Source organism: Brienomyrus brachyistius, chromosome 16 (genome assembly GCF_023856365.1).
Source record: "Brienomyrus brachyistius isolate T26 chromosome 16, BBRACH_0.4, whole genome shotgun sequence".
Taxonomy (NCBI): Eukaryota; Metazoa; Chordata; class Actinopteri; order Osteoglossiformes; family Mormyridae; genus Brienomyrus; species Brienomyrus brachyistius.
The window spans coordinates 23,540,738-23,562,237 of NC_064548.1; the positions used below are offsets into that span (position 1 = coordinate 23,540,738).

Consider the following 21,500-nt stretch of genomic DNA (forward strand, 5'->3'; position numbering starts at 1 on the left):
GTGTGTGTGTGTGTTTTAATGCTGTATTTCAAAATCTGTGTCAATGCTATTAAATGCTAAGGACTATGTTCATGATGAAGAGAGACGGGCCCTGGGGGGCACAGGGGCGGGGCCACGGCGGCCCTTACATGCGGCCACGCAGAGCCTTGGCCCGCTGCTCTGCCTCTGGGTTCTTGGGCGCCATGGTGGGCTGCTCGGCGGGCGCAGTCAGCGCGCAAAGCCGCGGGTACGGCTCCAGGCTCTGCGGGAGGGAAACCGTCCGATCAGTTTCAGACAAACCGGTTTAGGATTTAAACTAGGATTGCGACGCAGCTTTTAATTAAGAACAAGAGCAGGATGACAGCATTGCGTGTTGAAGCAGGACTCTAAGAAAGCGAGGCTTCATTTCCCTATAAGTATGAACGGGAGGATTCGCCGCCAAGCCAAACTCACCGTCTTGGTCTGGACCAGCCTTTCTATGGCGCTGACCAGCTCGGCCGCACTGGGGATCTCGACGGAACTTTGGCGCGCAGCAAGCAAAGCGGCGGACTGCGCGCAGCAGGTTGGCAAGAGAGAGGCAGGCGGGTGGGCAGGCGTGCCGGCCAGGGGGATGGGGGAGAGAAACGAGCTGCTGTTAGATGTGGGCAGAGTTGGGGGGGATAGGTGTGGAGTGTCAGACAGGCCTGGGGGTCAGCTGTTAGTATGGGGGGGGTGTGGGGGGGGGAGCAGAGCATCGGAATGATGCGGCAGAAGGAAGCAGCCAGGCAACCCAGCAGCAGGTCCGGGCGTCACTGCGTCGTGGACCTCACTCATTCGCACGGTTGCAAGACGGCAGCACCAGCAGATAAATGCATATAGATAACAGCAGCAGGAGAAAGTGTGTAAGCGCACCCCACCCCTGCTCTGTGAGGACTAGTGCCCGCAGGAAATCCCCCAGCGGGCAGAATTATCCAGTCACTGTGCGGCTTGACCTGCTAGGATAAGCTCAGCACAAACTGGAACAAAAAAGCTAGAGGAAGCGGCAGCGGCGCAGGACCCTAAAGGGACGGTACCTTCTCCTCCTGGGACGAGGGATCCTTGATGATCTCCATGGGGGGCGGCAGGGGGGTGTGCGCCTCGTCTTCCAGCTCCTCCTCCCCTCCGCTCTGCATGCCGGACGCTGATTTGGGCAGTGTGCCCTCCTTCCTGGCCCTCTGCAAGAGACCAGAGGCACAGGGTTGGGGGGGGAGGGGGGGGTCAGGGGGCACCGTGACGCCCCCCCCCCGACCATCCTCTAACTCTGCCCCACAAGACAGGCCATCTTTTGTCCCATTGAATCCCCAGCAGAGCATTTCCAGAAAGACCAGATGCCACTGTGGAGCAGCCATTCATTTCATGCAAAGCAACGATGGAAACCACTGACATCTAAGACCGAGAAGAGCCAGAAAAGGGGATCGGTTTGCCATCAAAGGGGATGCCTGCTTAAAGGAGCAGGGAGCTGGGTGGCTGTGCCGCGGAACAGCTGTACGAGCTCAGCCTGGAGCTGCTCAGGTGCCAACAGAAATGCAAAGAGGGACACACACTGCTAGGGGGCGATGTGCTGCTCAGTGGGGAAGTCAAGTCAAGTCAAGGCACCTTTAATTATCCTGCACCTGCAAGACAAGTGTCCAAAAAAGTGCTGTGTAATAAAATCAAACCGTCTTGGTTTAGTCTAAGGAAATTGTTTGGCATCCAGCACTGCACATCCCTCACACAGCAGGTATGGTGGAAGGTCACCATTTCCACCCAGCATGAGTGGAAGGTATAACTGTGTGCCGTCTGCAAAACAGTGATGCGATACACGAAGTTAAGGACAGCAGACTTATGATCCGAAGGTCATCGGTTCAAATCCTGGGCCCAGCCGAGTGATTTGCAAGCCCCTTAACACTCGGCTCCTATAGGGACTGGCTGTCCGACTTTCTCGCTTTTGCATATATACATCTGCCAAGTATATTATGAAAAAAAAAGATGCATTGCACTGCTGCTGAAATTTGAAATGCAAAAATGCCTTAAAGCGGCATCTTTGTGTGGTAAATCACATGTATTAAAAGCAGGAATGGAAACATTCTGAAGACAAGGCTTTCACCCCAGTTACAGATGGTATCACAATGATACCACACTAGAAATACTTTTCATAGAGTGACCACAGAAAATGCAGTTGCAAATAAAAAGGCATAATGATTCTCAAATAAGAACGTCTAAGTTTACGGTCATTTACAAGCAGAACCTAAATTGCTACAGAAAAGCAATTTCCATATAAATGCCTTAAAAAAAAATCACAAGATTCACCAAAAGGCAGGTCCTGTGTCACTGCGTATAGAGAGCCATCCCTTATGTGCGAAGACACCCAGGCCTCCAGGGGGCACCTGTACAATGGACAGGATGTGTGCAACTCAGCTGACAGGCACACGCAACCCCACCCAGAGGCAAGGGGCTAGCCCACATAAACAAGGACACGTCCAACTCTGTCATGACGCGTCCTGCCTGAGGTCAGGTGACCCGCCCGACAACTCCATAGGCTCATCACGAAAACGTTTCATTAGAGCTCCGTGTTATCTGCTCAGTGGACAGATAAATGGACATTATAAATAAGTGCTGTGTAGCTGAAGCACAGAGTACCATTGGTTTGAGTCAGCTAAGGGGGGGCAGTACAAGATAGGTGGACAAAACCAGGGCAAGGATGACCTTTTGGGGAACAAGTGGTACGACCCAGCAATGCCTGCTACCTTCCAGCGATCCAGCTTCCTCATTTACTATATTCTGCTCCATGCAAACGAGGTTCTATAGAAGTTGGCCAAACCAAAATCGGCGGCTTCTGGTCACACGAACGCACACAAACTTATTTTTAGTTAGAATTTGTTTAGCGATGAGACATACCTACAGAGAACTGGAATCAGCCATCTTTAGGACAAGGGGACAGATGATTGGCATAGAAGACACATAAACCCCCAACCAGAAGCCTCAAACATGGGACAGAAATCAGCCCATGGAGCACATGCGGGGGGAGGAGGGCCGCAGCCCCGGTTACCTCGTCGGCACTCTCGTCCTGCTCAAACTTGGGCTTTTCCCGCTTCTTGGGCTTGCCGGGGACTTTCTTGACGGCGCTGTCGGCCTTGCCGTGACTGAGGCGCCGCACGGGGCTGGTCAGCCACTTCTTCAGTGTGTTGCTGGGCCGCTTGGAGCCCGGCGAGCCGGTCTGGATGGAGCTGACAGAGGCCTGCGGCTGTAGCGTGGCCACCGAGTCTGTCTTGGCCTCCGAGTTCTCTGAAAGAGCACAAACGGGGATGGCTGCTTTAGGCCGTGCATCCGGATGAGACGCACTGCATCCGGATGAGACGCACTGCATCCGGATGTGACGCACTGCATCCGGATGTGACGCACTGCATCCAGTGTAAAGCTGGATTTTAATACGTCACATGCATGTATATTTAAAAACGCCATTGTTTTGCAACCTTTATTTCATGTTCCTGCTGAATCCCAGCCCTGTTAAATGCAGGTGTGAACCCTGCAAACCACCCCCCTACCCCCCTCTGGGCTTTTAAGGCACAGGTGAAGGTCACCATCCCAGTTTAGGGTGCAGAAAGAGAACCACACCAAGACTGAGTCTGTACTCAGCATGCGAAGAGCCAGCGAACAGCAGAGAGCCTGATAAGCACCAGAAGCAAAACAGGCCGAAATCTTGTCCCTGCGACTGCATGCTTGCACTCCCACTTAAGCCATAACAATTAAGGGATGACAACAAGCTCTGTGGTTCTCTTTATTCAGTCTGGAAGCTGCAGAGCTCAGCAGTAGAACCTTATCCTGCCACCTGGTTCCTGTCACGGAGCACATGACTGCGTACGATTTCCCCTCCCCCCGATTCCATGGGCAGGCAGCGCCATGAGTCATGAATGACACGCTTGTCCTCGCAGTCAGCCAGTCACATGAGGGCTGGGTGAAGAGCGCATCCCTGCAGCGAGGGGGGGCTTCACCCCCCCCCCCCCAACAGCAACATCATCAGACGTATTCTCTGCAAAAAAATCATCTCCTCTCTTCCTGACTAGTTCGACAACAACCCTGCCCCATATGGTTATGAACCATTTACCTGTTGGGAAATTGCTTCCTGTTTGACATCATAAGAAAGTGCGTTTGTGAGTCATTAGAAAACAAGAGTGCTGAAAAGGAGGGAGAGAGCATTCCTTCACTTCATCTGTGTTTTAGCACCAGACCGAAACAATCGAGGCCAGAAAACGTGACCCAGAAGCCCAGGCCCATACGCTGGTGCAGCCCGATACCCCTTCTCTCTTTCAGGCAGTCCTCCTCCTTTCTCCCATCGCTGCATCACACAGTTATGCTCAGCATCCTGCCCAGTGCAGGTCTCAAGGACATGACTGGTGACTGAGTCTGAAAGCCCCCAGATGTGCCCGCGGCTCCTTGTGTACCCCCCCGCCTTTGTCAGCTATGCCCCTGACAACGCTAAACAGGCAGGCTTTGTTCCATCTATTCTAAGGGCCCGGAGCAAGTCAGGCCCAGAAATGCTAGTGGAACCGTGGTGTTCATGTAACTCAAAACACCGTTCCTGCAACAAAACCGGCTACCAAACACACATCATTAGGACGGCGTAGTCTAATGACTGGAACAAACTCAATGCACACACGCTGGGCAGCATAGCTGCTGCCGCGAGGTACAGACATGCAGCCCCCATGCATAGGGAGGATCGGCATGCAGATGGACTTCATTACTTCAGCCCGGAACACAGCGTGACGATCCTTCTCCTACAACTAGGGAACTCTCGGGTTCACTAACTGACGACATGCGGCTTATCATGTGCATACACGTTACTGACGCAGGCCAATGGCGTGGCGGCCGGACCACAGCGGGCCAATGGCGTGGCGGCCGGACCACAGCGGGCCAATGGCGTGGCGGCCGGACCACAGCGGGCCAATGGCGTGGCGGCCGGACCACAGCGGGCCAATGGCGTGGCAGCAGGACCACAGCGGGCCAATAGCGTGGCGGCCGGACCACAGCGGGCCAATGGCGTGGCGGCCGGACCACAGCGGGCCAATGGCGTGGCGGCCGGACCACAGCAGGCCAATGGCGTGGCGGCCGGACCACAGCGGGCCAATGGCCCTCCTCCTTAACAGCCAAACGGCTGGCCTACTCCCATGATACACAGAGACCTCCATTACCCAAAGCCTTTACTTATAGCCTAACGGTACCAGAAGAGGCAGCTGAAAGCACATCAACAAGCCACAGTGCTCTGGACAGGACTCTGCATGGCCACAGAAACACAGACACAAACACAGACACAAACACAGACACGCACATACGTGTTTTTTTTAAACAAACAGCCAGACGCTTCAGCTGGAATCATTTACACACTCTGCACTGATCAGAGCCCCACCCTCTCTCTCCACATAACCCCAACCAGACACAGGTGCGCCGGAATGATGTCATAGGGCTAATGATGAATAATAAAATACATACAACACCATGCTGAAATTCCAGACAGAGGAGCCCCAGATAGCAAAAATGCAACCAAGAGGCGGGAACCTTAAAACTGCACAAAACCGAAAAAAATCGGTCAAGAATCTGGATTGCAGACACTCCAAGTTACTGTGTTACTGGACTGTGTTAATCGGATCACCTATAAACCACCCGAGCGATGGGGCCGCTAAGGGGGCGACGCCGTCCTGTGATGAGCAGGACTCGGCGTGCCATGTTTCCGTAAGTCTGCCCTGTGTTGTCTTGCTTATTTTTATAATCAGCAGACGAGGCGTGTAAACTCTTTTTTTATGCACTTTAATTTTTGTACATTTTTAGTACCGCCATCAGTGCTGCATTCCTTACCCATTCTCCTTACCCCGTTGCCTCCTGGGTAACGGAGTTCTTCCCGAACTGTACTCATAACATAACATGCCCGTTGAACGAAGCATGAGAAAGGAGAGTCACCACACAGGAAGCGGTGCAGGCTGGCCAGCTCCGTGTGCCGCCTGCAGATAAAACCCGAAGCAAAACCGCATTCCCCAGCAACTGCCGGGCTCTGCTTCTGACAGGGTGGACAGCAACCAGTATGGGTAGCGAACGAAGTCTGTTCTTTAGGTATTATGATGAACTTCTTGCACTGGGAATCCTATGCTGCAGGACACGTGAGCAAGGCTGCTGTAGGTTAAAAGACAAAAACTGAGCAGATCTTCAGTTCTGCTTTCAGTCCATCTCATGCTACATGACCAAGAGTCTGCAGCCACCAGCTTGTACAAAGATCAAGGGTATTGATATCATGTTAGTCAGTCCACTACTCTTCTGGGGAGGCTTTCCATTAGGTGTCAGAACATTGCTGGGGGGCTTTGTGGCCATTTAGGGTGGGTATTGATGTTGCCTTGTCAGGTCCTTCTGTGAATTTGTGATGCCGACCACTTCACAGCTGAATTTGCTCCCTGACGCTCTGATCTTCACAATTACTATGATTGTCTGCTCCAGCAGGGCAGAAATACGGTGTGAACCATCGTGTTGTAAAGTTGGCATCCTGTGATGGTGCCGAGAGGAAGGTCACTTACCTCTTCTGTACAAGCACTCATTTACCTGATAATGTTTGTTGTAAGACATTGTGTGACTGTGTGCTTAATTATATATGTCTGTCAACAATGGCTGGGGCATAATTTGGCAATTCTTCTAAATTTACAGAGGTGCTCATATACACTATTTGGCCATAAGTGTCTGGTGAGAGGAAATGGGCAGAGATCACTGACCTGGGCTGGGGAGGGGTGGCTGTGGTGGATTAAGAATTAAAAGGTGGTTAAAAACAGTAGAGTAAGAAACAGCAAAGCAAAAAGCCCTTGAACTTGGAGCAGATGTCCAGGCACATGAAGTATAAAATTGCCTGTTTAGGTAACCAGTCCTGTAGGGAAAGGGGGGCTGGCTAATTCAGGCCAGACCACAGCTGCACAGCCATGAGTTAAGCTTCCTAGTTCTTTCTGCTAGGAATTATGCGGCTGAATGGATGACCTTGTGCTGTACAACAGTGCCCCCGAGAATGGCTCTGTGGACCAGGCAGCCGTACAACGAGATGCGATGGAGAGAGAGCAGAGTCACTGTCCGCCGCTCCAAGGGACAGGCGAGCTGAGCCGCAAACACTGTGCAACTAACCAGTGAAATGCTGCATTGATGCTGTGAATAGCACCCTTTTGCTGTCTCCTACATGCAGCTTGTGGGGGGGGAGGTAGGGTAGGGCCACCGCTTCCCTCCTCTCAGAGCCCACAATGTTCCTTTCTGGCTTCAGGGAGAATCGGGTCACGTCCGCTCGCCGCCAAGCCCCGTCAGATCCACAGAGGGACGAAACACTGCAAGTAATGGCTGACAGCTGCCCTGCGTCAGGGTCCCTGTGACCGGGAGGTGGGGCTTGGAGGACTGCATCATGGAAGCCTCACATTGTCCTCCGACTGACGACAGCACACAAGTACTGTCTGTAGCGCATTAGAAACGGGTCATTCCATGCTCCCCGCCATCACAGATCGGATTTTCCATCTGGATTCTGTGTCGGATTTACAGTGAAGCTCTGATCCAAAACAAATTTATACCTTACAGTTTTACACTTTGCAGAGGGTTAGGAAAAGCACTTCTCCAAAAAAATATCAACTTGCAGATATTTCGTCTGTTGTTCCTTGACCACTACACCACCTGCTGGCCATGTGGCCCCGTCCAGTTACACTCGCTCAGCATGGAAACGGCGAGGGACAGAAGTGTCCCACTAGCTCCATCTCCCTGCTGAGACACAGAAAGCCCACGCTGAGCAGACGTGCACAAAGATCCACACACAATATGCGAGTTGTTTTCACTAAACACAAACACCTAAAAACAGATGATCAAAATCACGTCTTTTCATTTTGCAAGGAGAAAATGATCTGCCTTTCCGAAAAATGTCCTTGTTTAAAGGAAATAGGGCCACATTGAAAAGGAGAAACATCTACCAACTTCAAAAGAAGCATTCAGGAGAGTGTGGATAAACTGGCCAAACACAGCATTAAAAGCAGGACTAAAGGTCACTTCCTTATTCCCATGTTAGAATGGAAAAGATGTTGAAATGGGATTCTGGGAGGATGGATCTATTTAACGCAAATCAAAATCAGCCACACAAGTCACAAAACAAGCTGGGACCATGCTCTCAACGGAAGAGAATTTGGAATACGTCCTACAGTACCAGAGCGATGAGTATTCTAGGGAACAGTCAACACAAAGGCGCGAAGGATACTAATTCCCCTCCCTGAAGAAGAACACATCGCGCCACCTTAAGTCTTAGGAAGCAGGCGACCATGCTAGATGTAGACTAGGTAGCTATTCCTGGCGTAATTATCGGCAAACAGTAACATATTCTAAACTACATGGACCTGCCACAGAAATTAAAAGCTCTTTATCAGGAGCATTTTGTTTACTGACACCCGGGCTTCGCTATTTCAAGCAGACGACAGCTTTGAGCACTTTTCCCCCAGCTGACTGATAATGTTATCTGCTAACTGTGCGTGTCAGATGGGATGTTTCATCAGTGACCTTGAGCACATTTAAAGCTTCTATTCTCCTCCGCAATGATTGCGTTTGGCTTCTGCTTTTGATAAAAATCGGAAATTGCAGAATGACAATTTCTGTTCAGATTACTGCCTTTTTATTAGCGTATTTTTGTTTGTCCACAGTAATTTGCATTTGTCGCCGTAAGGTCCAAGCAACTCTGCAGGTCACACAGCACTGGACGTCTGCAACCAAAAATCAGAGCACGAACACAAAACACCAAGACAAAAAGCAAGAGAGACAGAATAAGCATTTGTACAGTAACCTTGGATGCTACCTACTGCAGGCAAACGCACCATGACTGACCCAAACCCTAACCCTTTCAGACAGAAATACAACATATACATTGCACAGTGACTATTTGGTTGACATGACGATCTCCACAGGAAGGCCAGACAACTTCCCCAAGAGACTCTGGTCTTAGCCCATGCTCTCCTACCAACATTCCAGAACATTCCACACAGCCTGGGATGTTCGACGAAATGTAAAAAAATAAAAAAATAAAAATAAAAACAAACACTAACTGGATTCTCTTCACAATTAATGTTCTGTATGGTACACAGGGGGAAGCAAAAACCAAGAGATTTATACAGAAGCCAAATTGCAGTTGGAGCGATTTCCTTTCGAAACGCGTGATATTTAAAGCCAAAAAGGCTACTCATTACAACATAAATGGCATAATTACAGGTTGTTGGTTTCTTCACATTGTTTATGCAAGATGTAATTATGCACAAACACGGGTGTGGAGTATCGGGGGGGGGGGGGGTTCGTTTATCATAACATCATGACCTTCCTAGTTCCTAGTTCACTCGCACAAGCTCTCTCTCCTGTTTAGCTACTAACACAAGTCCCAGGCGACGAGGAGCCCTGAGCCAGCGACCTCTCCCACAGCAGGAGACCAAGGAGTGGGACAGGTCCTGGCTGCAGGAGCTGACGTGTGATAGATGGCATCGTACCGTATGGAAACCTGACTGACCAGTCTGTCCATCGTCCCCACACCTTCCCACTGGGCGGCACCAGCCTATGACACACCGCTCTGCTCCCAAGATTACAGCTCAGTTCCACCCACTATTTCCTGACTTTTGCATGGCTACTCCAAGTTTTATAATCCTTCACACCCAACCCAGTGGATTCCCATTTCCCGTTTCTGCCAACACTGAACAGCAGCAGCAGCAGCTGAACAGATTAAGGGGACCGCTGTTCTGCGTATAAAAGTCTAACTTTCAGTTTAGCCAGAAAATGTGAAGGGAACCCTATGTGACAAATGACAAAGCAAGTCCAAGTCAGTCCCAAACGGGACATGCCATAGGTCTGCAGGACATTTACGTCCTCACAGTTAAATGTATATCTTGGGTTTCTCTCTCATCGTCAATAACAGCCTTTATAAAATAACATCTTGCAAAAGAAACACGTGGCCCACCTCCATTTCAAAGAAGAACGAATCGAGGAATACTGTTATCACGCAAATACCTCAACACATGACAACAGCAGCTACTTTCCATGTTAGTCATCAAAACAGAGGCAAATTTGAGTTGAACACCAAACTGTTTTGCATGAAGCTGTTGTCTGGAACCTAGACCGCACACATCCAGGTGTCATTTGACAATGAAGATGCCATCCTCATTCTCTTCACTGGCATTGTGGCACCGGGCTCGATCGCGTAGCTGTGCCTGGCATGGCGAGTTACTCGTCACCACAGAGTCTTCCTGCGCCACTCGCGACAGACAGCAAACCGGACAGAGAGTAGAACACTGTAGCCTTCATCGACATGACAGAGCCACCCGGCTAAGTCTCAGGAAGTCTGTGCAGATGAACTACAGAGTGCAGCTCGACTGTCAAGCATCAGTTGGAAACCAAAGAGACTGAAGAGATGAAATCCCAAATCACAAAAGTTGCTATAAGTATCTTTCTAATATTTAATATATATGCATATATACACACTCCCTGAGACTGAAGGTATATGCAATAATAAATAACAATAATAAATAATAAACAAACAATCCCTGCAGTGCAAGCAGGGACTTAAAGCACATGGCAAAAAACATACAATGTCCATAACCTTCATTCACTGAATGAGAACGGTCAAGTCATGGAATTGTGCACACACATTCCAACACCCGAGATCCGAGCCCCAATCAAGCACAGCTCACACACATTCCAACACCCGAGATCCGAGCCCCAATCAAGCACAGCTCACACACATTCCAACACCCGAGATCCGAGCCCCAATCAAGCACAGCTCACACACACACATTCCAACACCCGAGATCCGAGCCCCAATCAAGCACAGCTCACACACACACATTCCAACACCCGAGATCCGAGCCCCAATCAAGCACAGCTCACACACACACATTCCACCACCCGAGATCCGAGCCCCGATCAAGCACAGCTCACACACACATTCCAACACCCGAGATCCGAGCCCCGATCAAGCACAGCTCACACACACATTCCAACACCCGAGATCCGAGCCCCAATCAAGCACAGCTCACACACACATTCCAACACCCGAGATCCGAGCCCCAATCAAGCACAGCTCACACACATTCCAAACACCCGAGATCCGAGCCCCAATCAAGCACAGCTCACACACATTCCAACACCCGAGATCCGAGCCCCAATCAAGCACAGCTCACACACATTCCAACACCCGAGATCCGAGCCCCAATCAAGCACAGCTCACACACATTCCAACACCCGAGATCCGAGCCCCAATCAAGCACAGCTCACACACATTCCAACACCCGAGATCCGAGCCCCAATCAAGCACAGCTCACACACATTCCAACACCAGAGGTCCGAGCCCCAATCAAGCACAGCTCACACACATTCCAACACCCGAGATCCGAGCCCCAATCAAGCACAGCTCACACACATTCCAACACCCGAGATCCGAGCCCCAATCAAATGCATCTCGAATCCATTCCGGAACATGAGCTCCATGGCCCAAAAAAGGGCAACTCTCACCAATTGCAGAACTTGGGTACCCTGTCCCAGTTGGAGGAATCTAACAGCAATGGAAACAAGTTACGCACCGATAATGGCAGGGCAGCAGCAGCAGCAGTGCGCCAGGGTCCAGCCAAAGCACCAGTGGCAAGAACAGCAGCTCATTCCGCCTTTCATCCTGCCCAGTTACGATCTCATGGTAAGAGGAGGGTGGTGTAGGGGGGCTTAGCCACAAGAGATGGAGCGCCACACGAGCAGTGACATCCACAAGCAGCACTACAGTGCCGGCGTCCAGTGCCTGCTCTCTGCTGTGCCTGATATTCTGGAGGAGGGTAGTGGGAGGTACCACCAGAAGGGGCAGGTCACACAGCGTGCAGCTCACCAACCCGTGTGAATGTGCAAGAGGAAAAGAAACAGGGAAAAAAAAAAAAAAAAAAGCCGCACGCTGACACACATGCACTTAGAGCGTCTCAAGTTACACCCATTTAAACAAAGGCTCCAGTGAGGCTCAGCAGCCAATCAGGTGGGAGAACACCCAGAGCAACTATTACAATATAAACCACTCCCGGTAAATATCCACGCGAAACCTCTCAAAACAAATCCCTGAAGCTTTGCCTAGTTTTTCCCTAGCAGAACAGGCATCTGTCACGACGAAACAAAAGGGATGAAACCGTCAGTGAAGGCTGATCAGTGATCATGCCAGGTCTGACCAAGAGCCCCCAGTCGTTTCCCCCCCCAAGAGCCAAATTCCACCAGCCAAGAACACCTGGAAAAAAAAAAAATTGTCAACCAGGGCGGGGAGTCCCCCCACAACAAAGTTTGTCAATTGTGGGGAATCCCGACAAACATTTCAATCCATCGTTTGGTCTGAATTGTATTTCAGTCTAGACGTGGACCAGAGTCCACCAACTGGCTGACCACCGGCCTTGACCGATCAAACATTAATGAACGAACATCCGCTTAAATATTATCCTTGCTTCCGGGTTACATGGGGGCTGGAGCTCATCCCCGGCAGTACAGGGCACAAGGTTGGGACATTCCCAGGATGACAAGCCAGTCCATCACAGGCCACTCACACATATTCATACTCATACACTACAGCTAATTTAGAGACGCTAATTATCTTTGGACTGCGGGCAAACTGCAGCGGCCAAAAAAAATGAAAAATACAAAATGGAAAGGGGGCCTCCAACGCTGATGGCGTGGCTGTGTAGCGCTATGCAGTGACCAGGCTCCCATTTGAATATTATATAACATACAAATGAAGTTCTGTCATTTGCCAAAACAATATGCAGGTCAGTGATCTCCCAAAATCAGGTTTTGACAGACATTCATCTTCATTCTCCTTCCAGTTTTATTTACTTATTTATCTGCTCACATATACAGCCTTGGAAGAAGAGACCACAGGCAAACCACTCATTTCAATTTTGGGGTGATGCATCTGTGAATAATATGTATATTCTTCCCTGTTTCTCATTAATGAAGAGCTTCTTCCTTGCTTGTATGGGGCTTCAGTCCTGCTTGTAGGAGCCTGATACATACTATCCTAGCAGTGCTCTTCACACCTGCACTTAATGTATCCCATTCTTTTTGAAGGTTACGTCTCTCTGCCATTAGAAAGTTGCTTCTGCCCACTTCCTGGCTGGTTTTTGGTCATTGCCAGTGTCTCCTGCTTCACTTTGTTCTTATATACTGCCGTCTTAGAAATTTTGAACCTGGAAACAACCTGCTGCTCAGTGTAGCTTGGCTTAAATCAAGACCTAAAAATACAGATAAAAAAAAAATAAAAATAAATAATAATAATAATGAGAGAGAGAGAGAGATCTCAATTTTTCCAGAGCTGAAGCTGGAAACGCCATGGAATTGACTTAATTTGGCAAATCAGGCTTAATTTTGAGGGCCTGCATTCGGGTTCTACACAACCACTCACAGGGCGGCAGGTGCTCTTCAAGCACAGCGCCCCTCATAAGCTGGCCACTAAAGGAATAAGCGTGCACCATCTGCAATCTGAAGACAGCAATGCCTGGATGCGGAGAGACCATCAGAGATACCTGGATGCAGAGAGACCATCAGAGATACCTGGATGCAGAGAGACCATCAGAGATACCTGGATGCAGAGAGACCATCAGAGATACCTGGATGCAGAGAGACCATCAGAGATACCTGGATGCAGAGAGACCATCAGAGATACCTGGATGCTCGATCTCTGGGTGCCCTCCAGCTCCAAAGCGATGCACCTTTTCGAGCGGGACAGGAACAAGACTGTCGCACCCTACTGGAGTCCTTACTCAGTACAATGACTTCGCCATCTACTTCACCACGGGTCATGAACATATAGTTATTTCACTCACTGGATAAGACCCTGCTAGGCTGTCAAAAAGTTAAGACATGGAGGCCATGATCCGTCTTTTAGACTGATTTAGGAAACTTTAGTCTGTTCCATCATAACCAACCCAACCGGATGACTTACTAGTACTGCTCTGTCAAAATACTCCTGGGGGGGGGGGGGGGGGGTGGGGCTCCACAAAATTGGATCTCTCAGTTGGGCTAACTTAAGCTAGACGTCATGATTGTCCAATAGGAACGCTCCTTATCTAAAGTTATGATTGTCCAATAAGAGTTAAGTTAGAAGCTCACCAAAGGTAACTGAGAAATGCTGCTTTGTGGGAACTCCCATCCCGGGCTGATAATTTCATTTATATACATACCAAAACCGCAAAATGCACTGACAATTTTATTCATTCAACACACAAAAGATACTGTATCTTCTTTCTTGATAAGAAAACCTACAGGAGAGGAGAGGTCACAATGTCGCAGATCGTCTCCCCCCCCAATGCTCCTGCTCGGGATATACACTGGCATATACACACGCAAACACGCTGACACACAGCCTCCCTCAGAGCCTCTACTGTACAGGTAAATGTCTCCACATTTCCATACCGCTACAAGGTCATCCGCATGTTTTCCTTTGCGTCGCGACTTGGGAACGTCCAGACTCTATGCAAACGAGCCCGATCTGACATTCAGGGACCAATGTCCAACGAATTTGCATAACCACCTTCTCAAAGAAAAAGTGAAATGGACGTGGTTCTACCGTAATGTGGAGCCCTATACGCAAGCCCTGGGTACTGAGGTGAACACAAATCCTCACCCTTACAAAGTTGGGGAGGGCGGAGGAGGGTAGAGAAAAACAATTGGCCTTAAATCAGCATTAATCATGTTGAGGAGCATGAAGTACAACTATGAAAAGATGAGATGAATTGCTTTTTAGAGAGGATTTGTGCTATAACTTTGGTGAGTATGATATGAACTGCAATGCAAAAACGGCTAGATGTTTATAATGACGGGGGGGGGGGGGGGGACCAACAATGCAGACCTTTGTTCAGACTGCAACATTACAGCAAATTATATGTCAGAAGTTAATACAGGACTTCAATCAGCAGGAATGACCTTGTGGCCACAAACGAGAATTTTTCCATGCAAGAACCTGCTTCTGCATGAGGAAATACAGGCGATTCCAAGACCAGCATGAAAAAAACATGGAAAACGAAGCTCTGGCCATCGGCCGCTCTTAGCACAGCCGGTCAGACCCGGTGTCCCCCCAACAAAGAGTCATTGACAACTGGCACGCTGCTATTTTTGGAATAGGAAACTGCAAAGAGGAAGAAGATAGTGCCAGTGGAGGAAACCGTCGCCGGCTAACGCACTTCTGCCGTTACGCAGCAGGTGTGATCAGGCACCATCTGAACGCGTCACGCAGGGAGATGGTGGGAAAACGTCACCATCGCGGATAACCGCGCCCCAGCTGGCCAGTGTGACTGACAGCATTTAATCAGCTATTGCGACAGACTGGCTGCATTTGACGCAGAAGATTAGGAATGTGAAATGTTACAAGAGGGCGGGTCATAGGAGAGGAACTGCTGTTGGACCATGAAGGGACATACTCCCTTATTAATTTCCTGGGGCATAAAGGGGCGAAATATAAACGTTCAAGATTTAAAGACACGAGTGATGAAGAGCTGGTCTATTCCCTTATTTTAGTTGTTATTCTGCATATTTATACATGAAGGTCTTGGACCTGCCACTCCCAAGGGTGGTTCCCTGACCGTGGTTCCAAATTAAATAGTTTAAGAGAAAAGCTCACCGCTGTTCCCGAAACATGCTTGTAATGTCACTGAGAACAGGACTGGATCCCTGCCACCTGAATGGATCATGATTGGCCGCGGTCTCTCTGAAATGGTCCCAAAGGAAAACGTCTCTCCATGGTCTTCCAAGTTGCTGTGCATCATCCAATCATTGGCTAGTTGGAAGCAGGGATGTTTTTGAAAGGTTTTAGGGCAAATGAGAACCCTACCGTCGTGCCTGTAACCATCACCTTGTGGGGACTGGAACCACTGTTTGTTCTTGCAGCCTTGTGGCTCCAGTGATCCATGAAACAAAGCTGGTTCAGAAGCTCCTTTTTACAGAATGCATTTGAACAACACACCACACAAGAAGCAGTTCTAATAAAAATCATCTTATTCATTTCTTTTACAGAAATTCATTTTTTTTCTTTTGGTTATGTACTGGAAGGTCTCCTGTAGCTCAGCAGGTTAGGCTGCTGTGCTTATTACTGAAAGGTCGTCAGCTGAAATCTCAAAAGAGTGATTTCACCCTCGAACCCTTGAGCAAGGCCATTAATCCCCAATTACTGCAGGGTTGGGGTTAACCCCTCATTCTCAAATATGTGCATGTCACTTTGGATAACGGCATCTGATAAACAAACGAAATGTAAAATGTACTTCCACAGTCAAACACAGGAAGACTAAGGATTATGAACGTTCATGTTGCTGCAATGTCGCCCTCTAGAGGATGCCAAAGATTCTGCATGCCATTTGCCGAGCCTCAGGAAAAGGAGCACGGCCCGAGCGAAAAGAAACTCGTGAGGAAGATTCAACAATTCATTATAGTGTATTACAATTATTTTCTGGGGGAAATCTCAATTATTCAGCCAAACTGACCGGCTATTTGTCCTTTCTGTGAAAGAAGTGTATCTCTCTAGTACACACTCCTTATTGGTGCTCTCAGGGATAAAGCCACTGCAAAGGACAGACCGGGAAAGCGAAGAAAAGGCATTTCAGAGCACTGGAGTCACTCAGAGAAAGGTGCTTTGGTTAGATGAGAGGTTGAATACAGACCAAACATTTCCGAACACCTTGCCACCACTGCAATGGAGCAGTGAACTGTCCGATAATCCCCAAGCAGAGACCTGAAAGCACGTTGTAATTGAACTGGACACATACAGAGTAATTCTGCAGGCAAATGGTACAAGAAAACACATTCCAGTCTAAAACCTGGTGTTAAATACAAAATAGTGCAAAGCATGAAGTCAGATCTAGTGTGGAATTTTAATGTAAAGAACAAAAAGTCTCTGAAAGGTCTAGTAACAGTCCACATGAAAATGATAATGTAGAAAACACCCAGTGGCATCAAAAAATTGATCCCCAAGTAAATCTGGGGATTTATTGAAATTTTAAAAAATACCAAGGCGACCTGAAAAGCTTCTGTGACTTTACCCAATACCAGGGCTGGACTGGTAATCTGGCATACCGGGCAAATGCCCGGTGGGCCGACGCACTTGGGGGCTGGTCGATATAATATGAATTTTTTATTTTTTTTTATTGGCCAACGACCGGCCCATAAAGCAGGGACATCGGCCCATTGGTTCATTTTCTATACTGACACTGGGCTGGCCTAATCATCTCTTAACAGGCTCCACCCTCCCCCTCTGTTTCTTGTGTCAGATGCAGTCAGTGGCTCAGAACCAGAAGTCAGTGGATTTAGGATGGAGAAGCAAAAGCGCAAGGGGGGTGCAGAGAAGTTGCGGGCCAAAAAAAAAAATCTAGAGGTTGATGCCTCAACATGTGCAAAAATAACCGACATGTTTAGTGCTGTAGCTTCGGTTTCCAAGCCAACAGTAACATTACCCGACGACACTAAACAGGTGAACATAGCACATGGAGGAGAGGTGACTAGTCATGGCGGCACCCAGGCAGAGGAGCAGGTGTCTGACAGTAAAGTCAAGGAGGGACAGAGACAGAGTGAGCAGGAGGAGAGTGTAGTTGAAACGGTAAGCATGGCAGCTACATGATTTTACAGGGAGGGAGTGTTAAACAGGGCGGATGCAGCAGGATAGCGTGTGTGGGCCTGGCTGGGCCACAAGGAAGATGATGATTTACCTAAATTAATGAATATTATAATGGTGGGCCGTTATCGGCGTTAACGTGCTGTGTTAATGCGAGACTCTTATTGCGCGATAAAAAAAATATTGCCGTTAATCTATTCACAAAGTTGGGAGGTGGGTCTTATACTATGCAAGCTATGATGAAAGAATGAAAAAGTATATCAAAGACATCGCATTCGGAAATTATCACAGAGGTTGTGAGAGAAAAACACAGACATAGCAGATTCGGAGGGGATTAAAATCACCAAGTACGTCTGTGAAACAAAACATTCTCTAACGACCCCCTGAAACACTAGTTACTTTTAATCATTATTTAGGTAGCACAGATATTCTGAATGTCTTTGGCAGAATTCAAATGATTAATTTCTAAATTAATCTAGATAAAAAAAATAATCCATGCCCACCCCTAATTATAATAAAACAAACTAATCGTTGTCACTATTATAAAGTCTGTCATATTATCAGTCTGTTACTGCACTAGCGACTCGGTCAGCTAATGTCAAATTACACAGCATAAGCTATTTTGCATTGTTTTTGTAGCTAGGTTAGCAGAGTTAACATTCAATTGCAACTTCTGCTGACTATTCTAATGGTAACCCTTTAAAACACATAACGGCCGTCGACAGCCCTTCTCTAGAAAAACTTAGATGATGCTATTTAATTATTCAATCATTTCTCTCTGTCCTTATGTATAGTCAATTTTTGGGAATGGAACAGTAGATATGCATATCTACAGGGACCGCAATGATGGTGTACTTCTTGGTTGTGTCCGACCGATTGTGGTGGGCCGGTCTAAGCGAAAATGCCAGGGCCCTTTTTTTGTCCCAGTCCAGCCCTGCCCAATACTGCAGTAATAATCGCCAAAAGGGCTTCTGATGAATACTCCAAAGATACTCCAAAGATACTCCACAAAGCCATAGAAAAGCAGGTAAATCAACACATTTCACTACCCACTCTGTCTCACCGTCTCTGAAACTGCAAATTGAAATTCTTAGGATTTGCTGAAAAACACACTCATGCAATTTTCCCCCAATTATATTAAATGGGACACGGCAGAAAGGATTTAAATATTCTCACGAGTATCGGACTGACATTCATTATTTCACATAATAACAATGATAGAAACTGTTTGTTTGTTAAAGCTTTACACCAAGGGCACTAAACACATATACCGCCTAATTAGTGCACTCTATGCACTGTTTGCGCTTCCTCCAAGGTCACGGTGAAACGGTGGTATTTTTATACGTGGTGCCTGTTTTCACTTGAGGAAAACATTTATCACGTTCAGTGCGCTGATTCGATAATTAGAGGAGACATATGGAAAAATCACAGGGTCTTCAGCGTCAGCGCTTCTCTTCCATGAAAATAAAAAGGGGATTTTTGGGTTCCCTTTCAATGTGTCGAAAACACAGCTACGCAGACCATAAAAATCTTCAGTGATTACAGATCTACAAATACAAGATATGACGCAAAAGGGACTAATTTCTCGACTAATTACACATTTATACTTCAATCTGTGTCAATATCTCCTTCTGCTTAACAACACACGACAGAAGCATCAATAAGAGGCAAACAAAATGCTGAGACCTGCAGCTAAAAGCCTAAAACCTTTTCAGGGGTGTCGATTAAAACGACTGACTAATGGCTTTCCTTTCAGCCCACTTGTCCCGCCCACCTCTCTCCGACTGGTCACCACATGGAGCCCTACCTCTCCCTGAAGGGAAGAAGCAGTCCATCTCCACACTGCTGCGCGAGTGGGAGATGCACAGGCTGCTGGTGGGCACCAGGCCCTCCAGGGGGGGATTGCGGTCTGTGGTCCGCACCAGGCACCAGCCGGGTCGATCACTGGACCTCTCCAGTAGCTCCACCGTCTGACCCGTCTGGACGCTGAGCTCCCCGACACCGCCGGCGCTGAAGTCCTGCAGGATGACGGTGTGCTCACAGCCACCAGAGAGCTGGGGGGAAGGGGGGGGGCAGGAAAATGGGGTATAGGAGATAAGACAAGAGGGAAAAGGGGGTGAGAGAAGGGTAAGAAGGGAGGAGAAGAAGAGAGAGAGTTAAGACTAAAAACAACCAAAAGTGTGCCACACCCATCAGCTAAGGAGAAGGTGATCCGCTGGCCTCTAACAGCTGTGTTTCATGATCCATGGGCTCCACACCCTGGGGACGAGTCTCCCACCATACAGAAAGCGAAAGTCTCCAGGTGATCTTCAGTCAGTGCAGCCGCTGCCAAGTCGTGACCTCACAGCCTGTTCTGTAAGCCCCGCGGGCATCAACACTGCGAACGCGGCAGGACCCCGAGGACCCCGAGGGCTCCCTTCATCTCCCTACCTACTTTTAGGCTTAACTGCAGCATGGAAAGCTAGAAAGTTTTTGCGAGGTTTGGCATAAGATTTAGCACAATTCCAAAAGCCCGGCATGAGTCATACCTCCCAGCCCTCTCAACAGTTGTAAATAAACAAGAAAAGGCATTTTATTGCTTTAACTTATAGTCATCTAAAGAGTTTTTTTTTTTTTTTACAAAGGACCATCATTTTACTGTGTTAGAAAATTATTTGTTACATTTCAGTTAATACAGATACAAAATAAAAATTTTTTTTTAGCATTGCGTAGTAAGTATGGGATACGGCAACACTCTAGTATGACCAAGCATTTGTGACACTTATCTCACACAATTGAGAGGGTGAAAGTACACATGCGCACGCATGCACGCACACACACACACACACACACACACACCCCCCTAGCACTCGCCTACGATGCCTTAACTAGCCCGAGAAGCTGATAAAGCACAGCTTATATGTTGATAAGAACATCACGCAGATGTTCCTCAGCAGAAAGCCAGCTCTTTAAAGACCCCCAAGTCACATGATCAGATCATATGGAAAGGAGTCATCCACCCACTGTCCTTCAGAAACAGGATTCGGCTTCCTTCGGCACCCAACAGTGCTGGCACAAATGAGTACTACAATACACACACACACGCACGCACACACACACACACACACATTAATGCTAAGAACGAATGCAGCAAAGCATCCATTCCTCTTAGAATAGATGTAGCACCATGTTTTCATGATAAATTTGCTTACAAAACAGCCAAGATTGACAGGCCTTTAAAGCCTAAAATCAACAGATTAAGATTATAGGCCCCAACAGATGCCGCCAAACAGTTATTGGGAGCTAATTAGGCCACATTCAGGTTAATGCTGACCCCCCGCCCCCCCCAAGGTGAGGGTGGAGGAGGCAGAATGACTCTGCATTTCAGGTTCCTCACCGGCTGAAACGTCATGTTGTCACCATCACACCCAGCTGCGCAGGAGCCCAGCGGCCCTGCTGATAAATCACAGCAGCCACACCAATCCCTGACCCCCACCGGCAGCAGGCCAGAAACCATTACTGTTCAAACAGTAATTCACACCTGAGATCCTGTGGGGGGGGTGTACAATGTACACCCTGGGATTCAGATATAAACGCTCCTAATTCTGCGAAGGCACCATAGGTACATGATATGTGATCCCCGCTGGCTGACTGTTACAGTAGGTTGACTTATCTCCCCCCCGTAAGAACAGAGAGCCACGTCTGTCCTCTTTAAAGCCCCCCAGGATTATAGTGTTTGTAAATATGCTGTTTTCAGAGCTCAGTTACAGAACCAATGTGTTCAGTAAGAATTCTCTCTAGGTATGACCACAGCCCTCCGGTCCAGTCCACATCACCCCCGAGACCGAGCCTATAGCAAGACCTCTCTTTCCAGTTCCTCCCAGACAATACAATGATTAGAATAGGATCTTCA

At 48.3% G+C, this 21,500-nt stretch overlaps 1 protein-coding gene across 5 annotated transcripts in view; it reads right to left on the minus strand.

The window, feature by feature from the left end:
- LOC125710259 (kalirin-like) overlaps positions 1-21,500 on the minus strand; it is a 143,655-nt gene that overhangs the window by 17,774 nt on the left and 104,381 nt on the right. For 3 of the 5 annotated variants that reach the window (XM_048979810.1, XM_048979814.1, XM_048979812.1), the window contains 5 exons: positions 19,416-19,662; positions 3,026-3,261; positions 1,032-1,172; positions 433-528; positions 129-241 (listed from right to left, as the gene is read on the minus strand). In XM_048979810.1, the coding sequence (XP_048835767.1) occupies positions 129-241; positions 433-528; positions 1,032-1,172; positions 3,026-3,261; positions 19,416-19,662 (833 nt within the window). Of the gene's footprint in view, positions 1-128; positions 242-432; positions 529-1,031; positions 1,173-3,025; positions 3,262-11,573; positions 11,802-19,415; positions 19,663-21,500 lie in introns of those variants that run through there. The other 2 variants (XM_048979815.1, XM_048979811.1) reach the window with 2 other exon arrangements.